General features: G+C 38.3%; 1 protein-coding gene across 2 annotated transcripts in view; it reads left to right on the top strand.

Annotated features, from left to right (window-relative positions):
* Positions 1-16,253, top strand: part of ABCC9 (ATP binding cassette subfamily C member 9) — a 145,975-nt gene that overhangs the window by 86,386 nt on the left and 43,336 nt on the right. For both annotated transcript variants that reach the window (XM_007449372.1, XM_007449371.1), the window contains exons 23-27: positions 312-408; positions 10,309-10,538; positions 11,360-11,508; positions 11,726-11,795; positions 14,167-14,324. In XM_007449372.1, coding sequence (XP_007449434.1) covers positions 312-408; positions 10,309-10,538; positions 11,360-11,508; positions 11,726-11,795; positions 14,167-14,324 — 704 coding nt within the window. The remainder of the gene's footprint in view (positions 1-311; positions 409-10,308; positions 10,539-11,359; positions 11,509-11,725; positions 11,796-14,166; positions 14,325-16,253) is intronic.

Genomic DNA, 16,253 nt, shown 5'->3' with positions numbered 1-16,253 from the left:
AAGAGCAATGGTGGATCCAGGCTTTAAGGCTAGGGGAGGTGTCCCCCTGCCCCTGGGGTCAGCTCCACCACGTTTTTACTACTTTTCCTGGCTTCTTACGGCCCTGCACCTCTGAGCTCTGAGACATTTTTCACAAACCTCAGGCATTACTCCTATGACAGGAGTTGCCCATCCATCTGTAGCGTGAACAGAGCCCAAGACCCAGAAAGGTAACTAAGGATTGGTTCTTGGTACGTGTGGGTCACTGATTGATAAGTAGAACTTGACTGTGGCTGTGAGTTCCTTGAATGATAGCACAGTGTTTCCTGTAGGATATGGAAGCTGACCAAACAACTTTAGAGAGGAAAACGCTCCGAAGAGCCATGTATTCAAGAGAGGCAAAAGCCCAGCTGGAGGATGAAGACGAAGGTAGACCTTTTTTTATGTCTGACACATTCAAACGGGTAATAGGATGTGAGGGTCGTTCTTTAGCAAATGATGTGTGAATATGTCAGTGAGGAATGACTAGCCACTTTGCAGCAGGTGGAAAGGCCAAATCAAATACATAAAACTGAAATGGAAAGAGTAGGAGTGAAGGAAAGGTGTATGCAATCAACCAACAAGCATCCTGAGGGACTTCCCACAGTGTGTCTTAGTATTTTTGTGTTGTGCGTGAGAGAGAGAGCTGACAGGACAACAGGTCTAGACCATTGTTCAGATAAATTGGAAAGGTGTAGTATAATAAAATGTCTGTCCTTTGGAAATAAACAGTAAATGGGGAATATGGAGAAAATACTGCTTTGAAGACTTATACTTGAGTCAGTAAGTTCTTATGGGGTTTTCATGATAACACAGCAATGAAGACTAAGAGGATGAGAAAGCTGTTTGTTATGTTTCAGTTTTCTGGATCTAGTAAGGTATAGCAGGGAGAAAAGGTTTATGGGAAATTTGAGGAATAAGCTGAAATAGTTACATGACTTTGAGATTTGTTACCGAGAAGTTTGTAAGATAAACCACACTTAAGCCCGTAGAGTAAATGAACTATACTTCATTTTTCCTACATGGTTTTTGCTTAAGACCACATTTCTACAAGCCAATTAAGAAAGAGAAAATTATAATTTCAAACGGAAGGACACCAAAATATGTTATCTTTACTCATCATATGATAATTATCGTGTTTCAATAAATACTCATTAAGTAAATAAATGAATGAATAAATGAATTTTGTACTCCAGTTTCTTAGATTTAAGAATTTTTTAAAACATCTTTATTGGAGTATAATTGCTTTACAATGTTATGTTAGTTTCTGCTGTATAACAAAGTGAATCAGCTATATGTGTACATATATCCCCATATCCCCTCCTTCTTGCATCTCCCTCCCACCCTCCCTATCCATCTAGGTGGTCACAAAGCACTGAGCTGGTGGTCACAAAGCACTGAGCTGATCTCCCCATGCGATGCAGCTGCTTCCCACTAGCTATCTATTTTATATTTGGTAGTGTATATATTTCAATGATACTCTCCCAATTCATTCCAGCTTACCCTTCCCCCTCCCCGTGTCCTCAAGTCCATTCTCTAAGTCTGCCTAGAGAATGGTTCATCAGAACCATTTTTTCTTTCTTTTTTGTAGATTCCATATATATGTGTTAGCATGTGGTATTTGTTTTTCTCTTTCTGACTTAATTCACTCTGTATGACAGACTTCATTTGTAGTGAGGTCCATCCACCTCACTACAAATAACTCAATTTCGTTTCTTTTTATGGCTGAGTAATATTCCATTGTATATTTGTGCCACATCTTCTTAATCTGTTCATCTATTGATGGACACTTAGGTTGGTTCCATGTCCTGGTTATTGTAAATAGTGCTGCAATGAGTATTGTGGTACATGACTCTTTTTGAATTATAATTTTCTCAGGGTATATGCCCAGTAGTGGGAATGCTGGGTCATATGGTAGTTCTAGTTTTAGTTTTTTAAGCCCCCTCCATACTGTTCTCCATAGTGGTTGTATCAATTTACATTCCCACCAACAGTGCAAGAGGGTTCCCTTTTCTCCACACCCTCTCCAGCATTTACTGTTTGTAGATTTTTTGATGATGGCCATTCTGACTGGTGTGAGGTGACACCTCATTGTAGTTTTGATTTGCATTTCTCTAATGATTAGTGATGTTGAGCATCCTTTCATGTGTTTGTTGGCAAACTGTATATCTTCTTTGGAGAAATGTCTATTTAGGTCTTCTGCCCATTTTTGGATTGAGTTGTTTGTTTTTTTGATATTGAACTGCATGAGCTGCTTGTATATTTTGGAGATTAATCCTTTGTCAGTTGCTTCATTTACAAATACTTTCTCCCATTCTGAGGCTTGTCTTTTCATCTTGTTTATGGTTTCCTTTGCTGTGCAAAAGCTTTTAAGTTTCATTAGGTGCCATTTGTTTATTTTTGTTTTTATTTCCATTTCTCTAGGAGGTGGGTCAAAAAGGATCTTGCTGTGATTTATGTCATAGAGTGTTCTGCCTATGTTTTCCTCTAAGAGTTTGATAGTGTCTGGCCTTACATTTAGGTCTTTAATCCATTTTGAGTTTATTTTTGTGTATGGTGTTAGGGAGTGTTCTAATTTCATTCTTTTACATGTAGCTGTCCAGTTTTCCCAGCACCACTTATTGAAGAGGCTGTCTTTTCTCCATTGTATATTCTTGCCTCCTTTATCAAAGATAAGGTGACCATATGTGCGTGGGTTTATCTCTGGGCTTTCTATCCTGTTCCATTGATCTATCTTTCTGTTTTTGTGCCAGTACCATACTGTCTTGATTACTGTAGCTTTGTAGTATAGTCTGAAGTCCAGGAGCCTGATTCCTCCAGCTCCATTTTTCTTTCTCAAGATTGCTTTGGCTGCTCAGGGTCTTTTGTGTTGCCCTACAAATTGTGAAGTTTTTTGTTCTAGTTCTCTGAAAAATTACATTGGTAGTTTGATAGGGATTGCATTGAATCTGTAGATTGCTTTAGGAAGTATAGTCATTTTCACAATGTTCTTTCTTCCAATCCAAGAACATGGTATGTCTCTCTATCTGTTTGTATCATCTTTGATTTCTTTCATCTGTGAAAGTGTCTTATAGTTTTCTGCATACAGATCTTTTGTCTCCCTAGGTAGTTTATTCCTAGGTATTTTATTCTTTTTGTTGCAGTCATAAGTGGGAGTGTTTCCTTAATTTCTCTTTCAGATTTTTCATCACTAGTGTATAGGAATGCCAGAGATTTCTGTGCATTAATTTTGTATCCTGCCACTTTACCAAATTCATTGATTAGCTCTAGTAGTTTTATGGTAGCATCTTTAGGATTCTCTATGTATAGTATCATGTCATCTGCAAACAATGACAATTTTACTTCTTCTTTTCCAATTTGAATTCCTTTTATTTCTTTTTCTTCTCTGATTGCTGTAGCTAAAACTTCCAACACTATGTTGAATAATAGTGGTGAGAGTGGACAACCTTGTCTTGTTCCTGATCTTAGTGGAAATGGTTTCAGTTTTTCACCATTGAGAATGATGTTGGCTGTGGGTTTGTCATATATGGCCTTTATTATGTTGATGTAAGTTTCCTCGATGCGTACTTTCTGGAGAGTTTTTACCATAGTTGGGTGTTGAATTTTGTTGAAAGCTTTTTCTGCATCTATTGAGATTATCATATGGTTTTTATCCTTCAGTTTGTTAATATGGTGTATCACATTGATTGATTTGCGTATATTGAAGAATCCTTGCTTTCCTGGGATAAACCCCACTTGATCATGGTGTATGATCCTTTTAATGTGCTGTTGGATTCTGTTTGCTAGCATTTTGTTGAGGATTTTTGCATCTATGTTCACCAGTGATATTGGTCTGTAGTTTTCTTTTTTTTGGCATCTTTGTCTGGTTTTGGTATCAGGGTGATGGTGGCCTCATAGAATGAGTTTGGGAGTGTTCCTGCCTGTGCTACATTTTGGAAGAGTTTGAGAAGGACAGGTGTTAGCTATTCTCTAAATGTTTGATAGAATTCACCTGTGAAGCCAGTTGGTCCTGGGCTTTTGTTTGTTGGAAGATTTTTAATCACAGTTTCAATGTCAGTGCTTGTGATTGGTCTGTTCATATTTTCTATTTCCTCCTGGTTCAGTCTCAGAAGGTTGTGCTTTTCTAAGAATTTTTCCATTTCTTCCAGGTTGTCCATTGTATTGGCATAGAGTTGCTTGTAGTCATCTCTCACGATCCTGTGTATTTCTGCAGTGTCAGTTGTTACTTCTCCTTTTTCATTTCTAATTCTGTTGATTTGAGTCTTCTCCCTTTTTTTCTTGATGAGTCTGGCTAATGGTTTATCAATTTTGTTTATCTTCTCAAAGAACCTGCTTTTAGTTTTATTGATCTTTGCTATTGTTTCCTTCATTTCTTTTTCCTTTATTTCTGCTCTGATCTTTATGATTTCTTTCCTTCTGCTAACTTTGGGGGTTTTTTGTTCTTCTTTCTCTAATTGCTCTAGGTGTAAGGTTAGGTTGTTTATTTGATATTTTTCTTGTTTCTTGACATAGGATGGTATTGCTATAAACTTCCCTTTTAGAACTGCTTTTGCTGCATCCCGAATGTTTGGGGTCATAGTGTTTTCATTGTCATTTGTGTCTAGGTATTTTTTGATTTCCTCTTTGACTTCTTTAGTGATCTCTAGGTTATTTAGTAGTGTATTGTTTAGCCTCCATTTCTTTGTATTTTTTACAGTTTTTTTCCTGTAATTGATATCTAGTCTCATAGCACTGTGGTCAGAAAAGATACTTGATACAATTTCAATTTTCTTAAGTTTACCAAGGCTTGATTTGTGACCCAAGGTATGATCTATCCTGGATAATGTTCCATGAGCACTTGAGAAGAAAGTGTATTCTGTTGTTTTTGGATGGAATATCCTATAAATATGTTATGTCCATATTGTTTAATATCATTTAAAGCTTGTGTTTCCTTATTTACTTTCATTTTGGATGATCTGTCTATTGGTGAAAGTGGGGTGTTAAAGTCCCCTACTATCATTGTGTTACTGTCGATTTCCCCTTTTATGGCTGTTAGCATTTGCCTTATGTATTGAGGTGCTCCTATCTTGGGTGCATAAATATTTACAATTGTTCTATCTTCTTGGATTGATCCCTTGATCGTTATGTAGTATCCTTCTTTGTCTCTTGTAATAGTCTTTATTTTAAAGTCTATTTTGTCTGATATGAGAATTGCTACTCCAGCCTTCTTTCGATTTCCATTTGCATGGAATATCTTTTTCCATCCCCTCACTTTCAGTCTGTTGTGTCCCTAGGTCTGAAGTGGGTCTCTCGTAGGCAGCATATATATGGGTCTTGTTTTTGTATCCATTCAGCCAGTCTATGTCTTCTGGTTGGAGCATTTAATCCATTTACATTTAAGGTAGTTATCGGTATGTATGTCCCTATTCCCATTTTCTTAATTGTTTTGGGTTTGTTATTGTAGGTCTTTTCCTTCTCTCATATTTCCTGCCTAGAGAAGTTCCTTTAGTATTTGTTGTAGAGCTGTTTTGATGGTGCTGAATTCTCTTAGCTTTTGCTTGTCTGTAAAGGTTTTAATTTCTCTGTCAAATCTGAATGAGATCCTTGCTGGGTAGAGTAGTCTTGGTTGTAAGTTTTTCCCTTTCATCACTTTAAATATGTCCTGCCACTCCCTTCTGGCTTGCAGAGTTTCTGCTGAATGATCAGCTGTTAACCTTATGGGGATTCCCTTGTATGTTATTTGTTGTTTTTCCCTTGCTGCTTTTTATATTTTTTCTTTGTATTTAATTTTTGGTAATTTGATTAATAATTGTTGGTATGTTTCTCCTTAGATTTATCCTGTGTGGGACTCTCTGCACTTCCTGGGCTTGACTATTTCCTTTCCTATGTAAGGGAAGTTTTCCACTATAATCTCTTCAAGTATTTTCTCAGACCCTTTTTTTTTCTCTTCTTCTTTTGGGACCCCTATAGTTCGAATGTTGGTGCACTTAATGTTGTCCCAGAGGTCTCTGAGACTGTCCTCAATTCTTTTCATCCTTTTTTCTTTATTCTGCTCTGTGATAGTTATTTCCACTATTTTATCTTCCAGGTCACTTATCAGTTATTCTGCTATTGATCCCTTCTAGAGAATTTTTAATTTCATTTATTGTGTTGTTCGTCATTGTTTGTTTGCTCTTTAGTTCTTTTAGGTCCTTGTTAAATGTTTCTTGTATTTTCTTCATTCTTTTTCCAAGATTTTGGATCATCTTTACTGTCATTACTCTGAATTTTTTGGGGGGGTAGACTACCTATTTCCTCTTCATTTGTTTGGTCTGGTGGGTTTTTACCTTGTTCCTTCATCTGCTGCATATTTCTCTGTCTTCCCATTTTGCTTAACTTACTGTGCTTAGGGTTAACACAGGCTGCAGGTTTGTAGTTCCTGTTGTTTTTGGTGTCTGCCCCCAGTGGGTAGTGTTGGTTCAGTGGTTTGTGTAGGCTTCCTGGTGGAGGGGACTGGTGCCTGTGTTCTGGTGGGTGGGTCTGGATCTTGTCTTTCTGGTGGGCAGGGCTATGTCCAGTGGTGTGTTTTGGGGTGTCTGTCAACTTAGTATGATTTTAGCGAGCTTCTCTACTAATGGGTGGGGTTGTGTTCCTGTCTTGCTAGTTGTTTGGCATGGGACGTCCAGCACTGGAGCTTGCTGGCCATTGGGTGGAGCTGGGTCTCAGCATTGAGACAGAGACCTCTTAGAGAGCTCTCGCTGATTGATATTACGTGGGGCCTAGAGGTCTCTGGTAGTCCAATGTTCTGATTTCAGCTCTCCTACCTCAGAGACTCAGGCCTGACATCAGGCCAGATCACGAAGACCCTGTCAACCACAGAGCTCAGAAGAAAAGGGAGAAAAAAGAAAGAAAAATAATAATATAAAACAATAAAAAATTTTAAAAATTATTAAAATAAAGAAGTAATTTAAAAAAAGAAGAGAGCAACCAAACCAATAAACAAATCCACCAATGATAATAAGCGCTAAAAACTATACTAAGGTAAGCATAAAGATCAGTAACTAGTCAGTTGCAGACAGCAAACCCCAAGTCTACAGTTGCTCCCATGTCCACCACCTCAATTTTGGGATGATTTGTTGTCTATTCAGGTATTCCACAGATGCAGGGTACATCAAGTTGATTGTGGAGATTTAATCCGCTGCTCCTGAGGCTGCTGGTAGAGATTTCCCTTTCTTTTCTTTGTTTGCACAGCTCCTGGGGTTCAGCTTTGGTTTTGGCCCCACCTCTGCATGTAGGTCACCCTCAGGCATCTGTTCCCCACCCAGACAGGACAGGGTTAAGCCGGTGGCTGATTAGGGAGCTCTGGCTCACTCAGGCCGGAGGGAGGGAAGGGTACAGTAGTTATAATTGGAATGCGGGGCCCAGCCAGCAGCAACAGAGGCCAGCGTGACTTTGTAACAGCCTGAGGCGCACCGTGGGTTCTCCCAGGGAAGTTGTCCCTGGATCAAGGGACCCTGGCAGTGGTGGGCTGCACAGGCTTCCGGTGGCAGGGGTGTGTGGATAGTGACCTGTGCTTGCACACAGTATTCTTGGTGGCTGCAGCAGCAGCGTTAGCATTTCATGCCCATCTCTGGGGTCCGAGCTGATAGCCATGGCTCATGCCTGTCTCTGGAGCTCATTTAGGCGGTGCTCTGAATCCCCTCTCCTCGTGCACCCCGAAACAATGATCTCTTGACTCTTAGGCAGGTCCAGGCTTTTTCCAGGACTTCCTCCCGGCTAGCTGTGGTGCACTAGCTCCCTTCACGCTCTGTTCATGCAGCCAACCCCAATCCTCTCCCTGAGATCTGACCTCCAAAGCCGGAGCCTCAGCTCCCAGCCCCCACCCGCCCCGGCGGGTGAGCAGACAAGCCTCTCAGGCTGGTGAGTGCTGGTCGGCGCCGATCCTCTGTGTGGGAATCTCTCCGCTTTGCCCTCCGCACCCCTGTTGCTGCGCTCTCCTCCGTGGCTCCGAAGCTTCTACTTCCCACACCCTGTCTCCGCCAGTGAAAGGGTTCCTAGTGTGTGGAAACCTTTCCTCCTTCTCAGTTCCCTCCCAGAGGTGCAGGTCCCATCCCTATTCTTTTGTCTCTCTTTTTTCTTTTTTCTTTTGCTCTACCCAGGTACGTGGGGATTTTCTTGCCTTTTGGGAAGTCTGAGGTCTTCTGCCAGCATTCAGTGGGTGTTCTGTAGGAGTTGTTCCACATGTAGATGTATTTCTGATGTATTTGTGAGGAGGAAGGTGATCTCCATGTCTTACTCCTCCGCCATCTTGAAGGTCTCCCCTAAGAACGTTTTAGAAGAATGTTTGGGGACTTCTCTGGCGGTCAGGTGGTTAGGACTCAGCGCTTTCACTGCCATGGCCCTGGAATTCAATCCCTGGTCAGGGAGCTAAGATCCAGCAAGCCACATGCCATGGCCACAAAAGCAAAAGCAAAAACAAACAAACAAACAAAAAGAATGTCTGGTGCTGTAAACAGACAGCCTCTAGAATTGCAGTTACTCTCTCCAGTATTTCATTAGTGAATATAGCATTTGAGAGGCTGACTCTGCCCTGGGCTTGCTGTGTTAATCCATTACGTCAGGTATAAAATAAGATAATAATACTTTTCTTACAAAGTAAAAGGAAATAATTTATATCAAAGAGTCCAGTATGGTGCATATTACCTAGGAGATTGCTCCTCCTGGTGCTGCCAGTATGTCTGTTCAAGCCACCAGGAAGGGAAAAAACAAAGTACTTGCCCATATTTTTTCCTACTGCTAACCATTGGCCAGTTCATCATCTGGACAGATTAGGTTCTGGGGAAGTGAAGAAATGCTGTTTTAACTGGGCAGCTGTAGGCAAGCTGACATTTCAATTAATATGGAAACAGAGAATAGATATTGAGGAAACACAGTCTGCAAGTGTCTACCCCTTTGATCATGCAAATTTCAAATCCTCTTCTCACACATCGGACCCACTCTTACCAAAGGGTAGATTATCTGAGACCTGTTCATTTTTTGTATCCAGCTTAAATATTAGGATCCTTGGTGATGCTCAGTCTTCCCATCATATCCACACTTAGATCTCTGTTGTCTGATAACCTGTAAACCAAATTATCTATCTTTCCTACCCACAACCTGCTTACTATACAGTAGTGGAGTGCATACAGGATGACTGCAATGAATGGGAAATCCACAACAGTCACTAAACCATACAAATGATCAAATTTTGCTGCTCAGGAAATACCAAAATTCCCTGTCCTTGTAATGGAGTATGTTCTTAAGATAACCATCTAGAAGTTTCCAGGTGGCTTAAAGAGCTGAGAGGACATCCCTGCACATTGTCCTCTGTCCCCTGGCTTTGCCTTCTGGAAGGTTTCTTTTTGCCCATATGCTCCTCCATGACCACATTTAAAACTAGCCATAGAGATTATGGATTATTCCCTCTTGAGCTATGTACACATTTCAGAGACTGTCTCCTCCTGGTGCAGTTTTACAAATTCAGAAATGTAGAGTTCAAAAAATTATAAATATTTGCAGGCCTGTCATGTAGTGTTTTTGGCAACACCATTCCTTCAATAACTTAGTGAACTCCTAGTCTATGTTTCTCGTTAGTTTGATGTGTAATAAATTAGCAAACTAACTCATCCAGACATAGATTTTATGTTTATTTTTTCATTCACTCATTCGTTCATTTATTTATTCATTTTCACATATTTTTTATTGAGGTGACATTGGTTTATAACATTATGTAAGTTTCATGTGTACAACATTATATTTCTACTTCTGTAGACCCTACAGCATGCTCACCACCAAAACAGTTGATCCCCTTTACCCATTCCATCCCCCTCCCCCGCCCTTTTCTCTTCTGGTAACCACTACTCTGTTCTCTATCCATGTGTGTTTTTGTGTGGTTTGAGTTGTTCATTTATTTTGGTTTTTTTGGTTCTTTTTAAAATTATACATATGAGTGAAATTGTACAGTATTTGTCTTTATCTGTCTGACTTGTTTCATTTAGCATAATACCCTCATCAAGATCCATCCATGTTGTCACATATGGCAACATTTCACCTTTTTCATGGCTGAGAATTATTGCATTGTATATATACCACATCTTCTTTATCCATTCATCTGTTGATGGGCACTCATCTATTTTTTAAATGAAGTTTTTCCCTGCTAAAAGCATTTTAAATTTCTAAGACTAATATTTGTATTTCTATAAATTTGATGGAGGTTTGTGTGTAGAGGGTGGATAATACAAATTCTATCTTCCCGTTGCCTGTCAGAAGATTTAAAAAGTGTTTTGTATGCAGAGGAAGAGGAGGAGGAAGATGAGGATGATAACATGTCCACTGTAATGAGGCTGAGGACTAAAATGCCATGGAAGACTTGTTGGCGGTACCTCACTTCTGGAGGATTCTTCTTGCTCTTCCTGATGATTTTCTCTAAGCTTTTGAAGCATTCCGTCATTGTAGCTATAGACTACTGGCTGGCCACATGGACCTCAGAGTACAGTATAAACAATACTGGAAAAGCTGATCAGGTACAGTGAAATGTTGAGATTAACAGTGATACCCTTTTATCTAGTTAGATACAAATACTCTATATGTCACAGGAATTTTGTGGTGTTTTTTTGTTTTGTTTTTAACTTACTTTATTGAAGTATAGTTGATTTACAATGTGTTCATTTCTGCTGTACAGCAAAGTGATTCAGTTGTATATATACTTTTTCATTTTCTTTTCCATTATGGTTTATCACAGGATAATAAATATAGTTCCCTGTGCTATACAGTAGGACCTTGTTGTTTATCCATTCTATATGTAATAGTTTGCAGTTGCTAATCCCCAAATCCCAATCCATACCTACCCCACCCTCCTCCCCCTTGGCAACCACAGGTCTGTTCTCTATGTCTGTCACAGGACTTTTGTAATGATTCAGTAAGTTAATTAGAGCAGGACCTGAAGTATATCATAAGAAGCATTTAAAGATAATGCTTGGATTTGGATTCAAGGGAGTTATACACATGATATATGTGTTTATGCGTAATATACACACTGGGCTTCTGTTGTTGTTCTGATGGTATTTGATTTTAACCAGTGAATTAGCTGGTCATTCTGAGATTAGGGATAGCAAGAATGAGCTTTGTGATGTAAAACGTCAAGAATATTTCAAACCAGAAAACAGACTCTAAGGCTTCATCTGCCCTTAGGCAAACCTTAAAGGAAGGTGAAGGAGTCTACAAGAACTACACTCCTTCCACTGTCTAAATTGATGCAAGATAATGAAGTTGATATTGCCAGACTTTGATGTTGGGTGTCAGTTGATAATTTCTTATGTGCTTTCTTGTGTTGGCTGCTTTTTAGACCTACTATGTGGCTGGATTTAGCATACTTTGTGGAGCAGGTATTTTCCTCTGCCTTGTTACATCTCTCACTGTGGAATGGATGGGTGTCACAGCTGCCAAAAATCTTCACCACAATCTCCTCAATAAGATCATTCTTGGACCAATAAGGTAAAAAAAGTAGTTATTTACTTTACTCCCACACAGAAAATCATAAAAACATGCATTTTTAAATTGAAGTGAAATGTGAAATTTTAAAGAATTTATTCAGTCTTTCAACAGATCAGTAGGAATCTTCTCACTTTTATGACCCTAAAATGACTGTTAGCAGTGTCTAGGTTCCAGATAATTTAGTATTATCATATGTTCCAATCTGTTCATTCCCTAGATTCTTTGATACCACACCACTGGGACTGATTCTCAATCGCTTTTCAGCTGATACAAATATCATTGATCAGGTGAGTGCCCGAGTTACTTCCAAGTTCAAAAATAAATTTCTCAGTGTAAGCTAAATAACATTTTAAGATAAATCATGATTCCTGTTAACAATAGAGGATTTCTAAAACTTAAATGAAAGCCTGTTTGCATTCATATCAATATTACATATATGCATAAATGATTTCTGGAATAAAATCTTAAAGGAAAACCTTAATTCAAAAAAATTTATGCATGTGGAAGAGGATACTTAGAGAATCAGCATGAAATAAAGAGAAATAGCAAAGAATGAACATTAAAATTTTTTATGTAAAAAGAAGTGATTTTGATCAATGTTTTATCTCCATTCACAATGGAGGTGTTGTAAAGTTCTTAAAGCTTAGTATTAACACTGAGTGTCTCCCAGAAGTAAAGAATGGAATACCAAGCTGTCTTAGATGTCCTTTACTTTTGTTAGATTGGCTCTTGAATGAGAGAAACTTTAGATGGTGTGATATCTTAAGGAATATTTCAAGGATGCCCAGTTTAGTCTTAGGTCCTTAGGCACTAGAAGTTTGTCCTGAAGTTAAAGACCTCAGACTCTGAAATTGGATCACCCCATGAACTGACTCCTTAGGGTGATTGAACAGACTTGGCAAATCCAGCCCTTTCCTTTTCTGATTTTCCAGAGTGGCCTTAAGAAACCTAAATTACCATCAATTTAGTAAAAGAATGGTGCATGCAGCTGACTAAAATATATGCTGAAAAATTTTGATGTTTTCACAACATTGGTGTCAGGTCATGCTACACCTAAAACACTTCCTAAGAAATACATATTGGAAAAGAAGAGACAGAACGCTCCTTATTTGTAAGATGATGCCATTGCTACCTAGAGAGTCCAAAACAGTCAGTACAATAAAGAACCAACTAGAAAGTTAAGCAGAATATCTACATAAGACATATGATATAAAAGTCAGTAACTTTCTCTACACCAATTAAAAATTATGTGAAAAATAAATTTCACTTATAATAACAACAAAAACTATGAAAAGAAAAATAAACATAATATGAAGGAAAGTGATCCAACAATCCTGAAAATCATAAAAATCATATATATATATATATATATAAAATTTCCCTATCAGATACCTAAAATTACTATAAAATTAAAACACTCTGATGATCACAGAAAACAAGCAGATCAAAAGAACAAAGTGGAAAACTCAAAAACACCAGTATATCTTGAATCAGTAAGAAAAGGAATATTTTTTTAGTAAAGGGTGTTGGGACAATTTACCTATAAAATACAAAGCAAATTCACATGTAATAAAGAGGGCCATCTAAAAGCATAAAACTATGAAATAAAATGTAGGAGAGTAGTTTTAGAATTTTGGGTGGGAAAGGTCTTTATAAGTAAGACACAAAACTCAGAAACAATAAGAGAAAAGGCCAACAGAAATGACTCTAAAATTTTAAACTTCTATTGAGCCAAAAGCATCAGAGACATATTTAAAATGTAATAGATTCATTGGGAGAAAAACTGGCAACATATGTAAAGAAAGAGGATAAACATCCATGATACATAAAGGGCACCTAAAAATCAATAAGGAAGATAAACAATCCAATGAAAAATGTGCAAAGAATATGAGCAAGCAATTAAATTAATAGTGGAATAGCTAAATATGATTTTTAATGCTATGCAGCTGTTAAAAAGAAATAGATTTGTATATAGTGGCATGGGAAGGTTTACAATCCATCTTGTTCAGTAAAACAAAACAAGCAAATGGACAAATAAGGTTTAGAGTATAGTGCTATTTGTATAAAATCCCACAAGATAAATAGGTAGATAGGTAAATAACTGACCAAAGATAAGTAGATAGGTTGATGGGTAAACAATGGGAAGTGAGTGAAGTTGAAGGAGTGATGAATTGCTTATAATGAAAATGTTTGTATACTACTTTTAGAACTAATTATATAACTATGTTACTATAAAATTCATGATTTGGGGGCTTCCCTGGTGGCGCAGTGGTTAGGAATCCGCCTGCCAATGCAGGGGACACGGGTTTGAACCCTGGTCCAGGAGGATCCCACATGCTGCAGAGCAACTAGGCCTGTGTGCCAAACTGCTGAGCCTGCGCCCTAGAGCCCGTGAGCCACAGCTACTAAGCCCGCGTGCCTGGAGCCTGTGCTCCACAGCAAGAGAAGCCACTGCAAGCCCGCGCACCGCAACAAAGAGTGGCCCCTGCTCGCCGCAACAAGAGAGGGCCCGAGTGCAGCAGTGAAGACCGAACGCAGCCAAAAATAAATTAATTAAATAAATAAATTTATAAAAAATAAAAATAAATGATTTGTTGCCTTATAACCAATGTTTTATTTGAGCTAAAACATTTTCCTTTCAAACCACCTTTTTAACAGCATATCCCTCCAACTTTGGAATCTCTAACTCGCTCAACACTGCTCTGCGTGTCTGCCATTGGCATGATTTCTTATGCTACCCCTGTGTTCCTGGTTGCACTTGTGCCTCTTGGGGTCGCCTTTTATTTTATCCAGAAATACTTCCGAGTGGCCTCTAAGTAAGTAAAATAATGCACTATTCATCTTCAAAAGCCCATGTATTTGATTGTGATCCAAATTGGCTGTAACATTTTTCAAGATAAGGTATGGAATTTGGAAATGAAATCTAATTTAACTAGATGAAACCTATCCTGATATTATGTTTCATTTGAAGAGATATTTTGTTTCTGTAATTGGTTATCTAAGCCTTACATAGTTCTGGATTTATATTAACAAGTGGATTGAGCCCAATTTTTCATTCCATGGTCCTTTTCCTGAACATGGCATTGACAGAAAACTTATGAAATCAAATATAGTCCCAAAGGATAAGTGATTTAATATTGTTATATTCCACAAGTGGGGGGAAAAAAGTAAAATATTTTCAAATGAGTAAAATGCACTCCATAAAAGATAGTAGAAGTAAAAAGAGGTTAAAGAGATAAATCAGAGTGATAACTATAAAAGTAGAGTATCTTGAATGTCTGGTAGGAGTGCTGTAACTTTAAGAGGTTGGAAATTTTTAGATTGGATCATTTAACACGCCCTTGAATATCCAGCCAAATAAATAAAAGATAGCCATGGATTGTAAATTCTTCTGTTAATATAAGATTTGTCATTTGCTGAGATGTTGAAAAATTAAGTGAAATATAGTACCAGTTGTTTTGAAATTTCCAATTTAACTTTGAAGTCCATGCTTTAAATAATACAGTAAATTTTATACTATCACAGTAATCACTTTATTTCAGCAAACACTTATCAAGCATTGTGTGTTGTAAATAACTGTGTAAGCCATGTGGCAGAGGAAGAGATCAGCATGGCAAGGAACGATTCTCAAGAAACTTACAGTTTCTTGGGAAGATAAAAAATAAATAAGGTGACCCTTATATGTGGATCAAGTGCTAGAATAGGAAGGCAGATATTGAGTTGATTCAGTAAAATGAAAAGATTTAATAGGACTTGAGTGCAGGGAAAATGAAAAAAATCAGGTAACAGGAAAAGGCAAGATTATTGTTGGGAACCGCTGGATATATCTGCAACGTTTCTTAATTTAAAAAAATACATATAATTGTTTCTCCCTCAGGGCTATGAATTAGGATCCTTCAAATGTTATGTTAAATCAAATGCTATGTTAAATCTAGGGATGCGTTTTCATCCCTAACCTCTTCCCTTTGCTTGTAGCAAGTTCAGACCAAAAGGAAGAGGCTAGCCATTAAATTCGCTCTTTCATTTCTTCTGGTATTATTGTTTTGTTTTGTTTTCTGGTATTATTGTTGATGCTGCTTGCTGGAGGGGCAGAAAAGTTCAGATACTTCATTTCTGCTGGCTGTTTCCAAATCTCACTTTGCCTTCTCACCACTGATATTCAACAGTCATGGTTTACTTCAATCTCATACTCATTTGGGCCTGTTTTCACTCCTGGGCAATACAAATTGAGTGCAAAAGCCAGGCAAATATTCTTAGTTCATTACAAATTTGAATTGTGAATTCTGTTCATTATAAGTAAGAATAATCCATTAACATTGATAGTTAAAATATGCAGGGGATGCAAAAAGGAATCAAAAAAAAATATGCAGGGGATGAATTATTTTTAAAGGATGAACATTGATAATGGATTATAAGCCATTCTTATTTGAAATTCTCTGAAAGTTCGCAAATAGGACCACATGATACTAAATCTCACAGACAAAAAGACCCTTCTAGATGTTGAGGTTCTGCAGGACTCACCCATGCTGGAAAGCTCAGGCAGTTTAACAAACTTTTTTTTTTTTTTTTTTTTCGGTACGCGGGTCTCTCACTGTTATGGCCTCTCCCGTTGAGGAGCACAGGCTCCGGACGCGCAGGCTCAGCGGCCATGGCTCACGGGCCCCACCGCTCCGCGGCATGTGGGATCTTTCCAGACCGGGGCACGAACCCGTGTCCCCGGCATCGGCAGGGAGGAGCTCAACCAC

This window comes from Lipotes vexillifer, unplaced genomic scaffold, assembly GCF_000442215.2.
Source record: "Lipotes vexillifer unplaced genomic scaffold, Lipotes_vexillifer_v1.1 scaffold135, whole genome shotgun sequence".
Lineage (NCBI taxonomy): Eukaryota > Metazoa > Chordata > Mammalia > Artiodactyla > Lipotidae > Lipotes > Lipotes vexillifer.
This window is presented reverse-complemented; position numbering and strand designations above follow the sequence as displayed.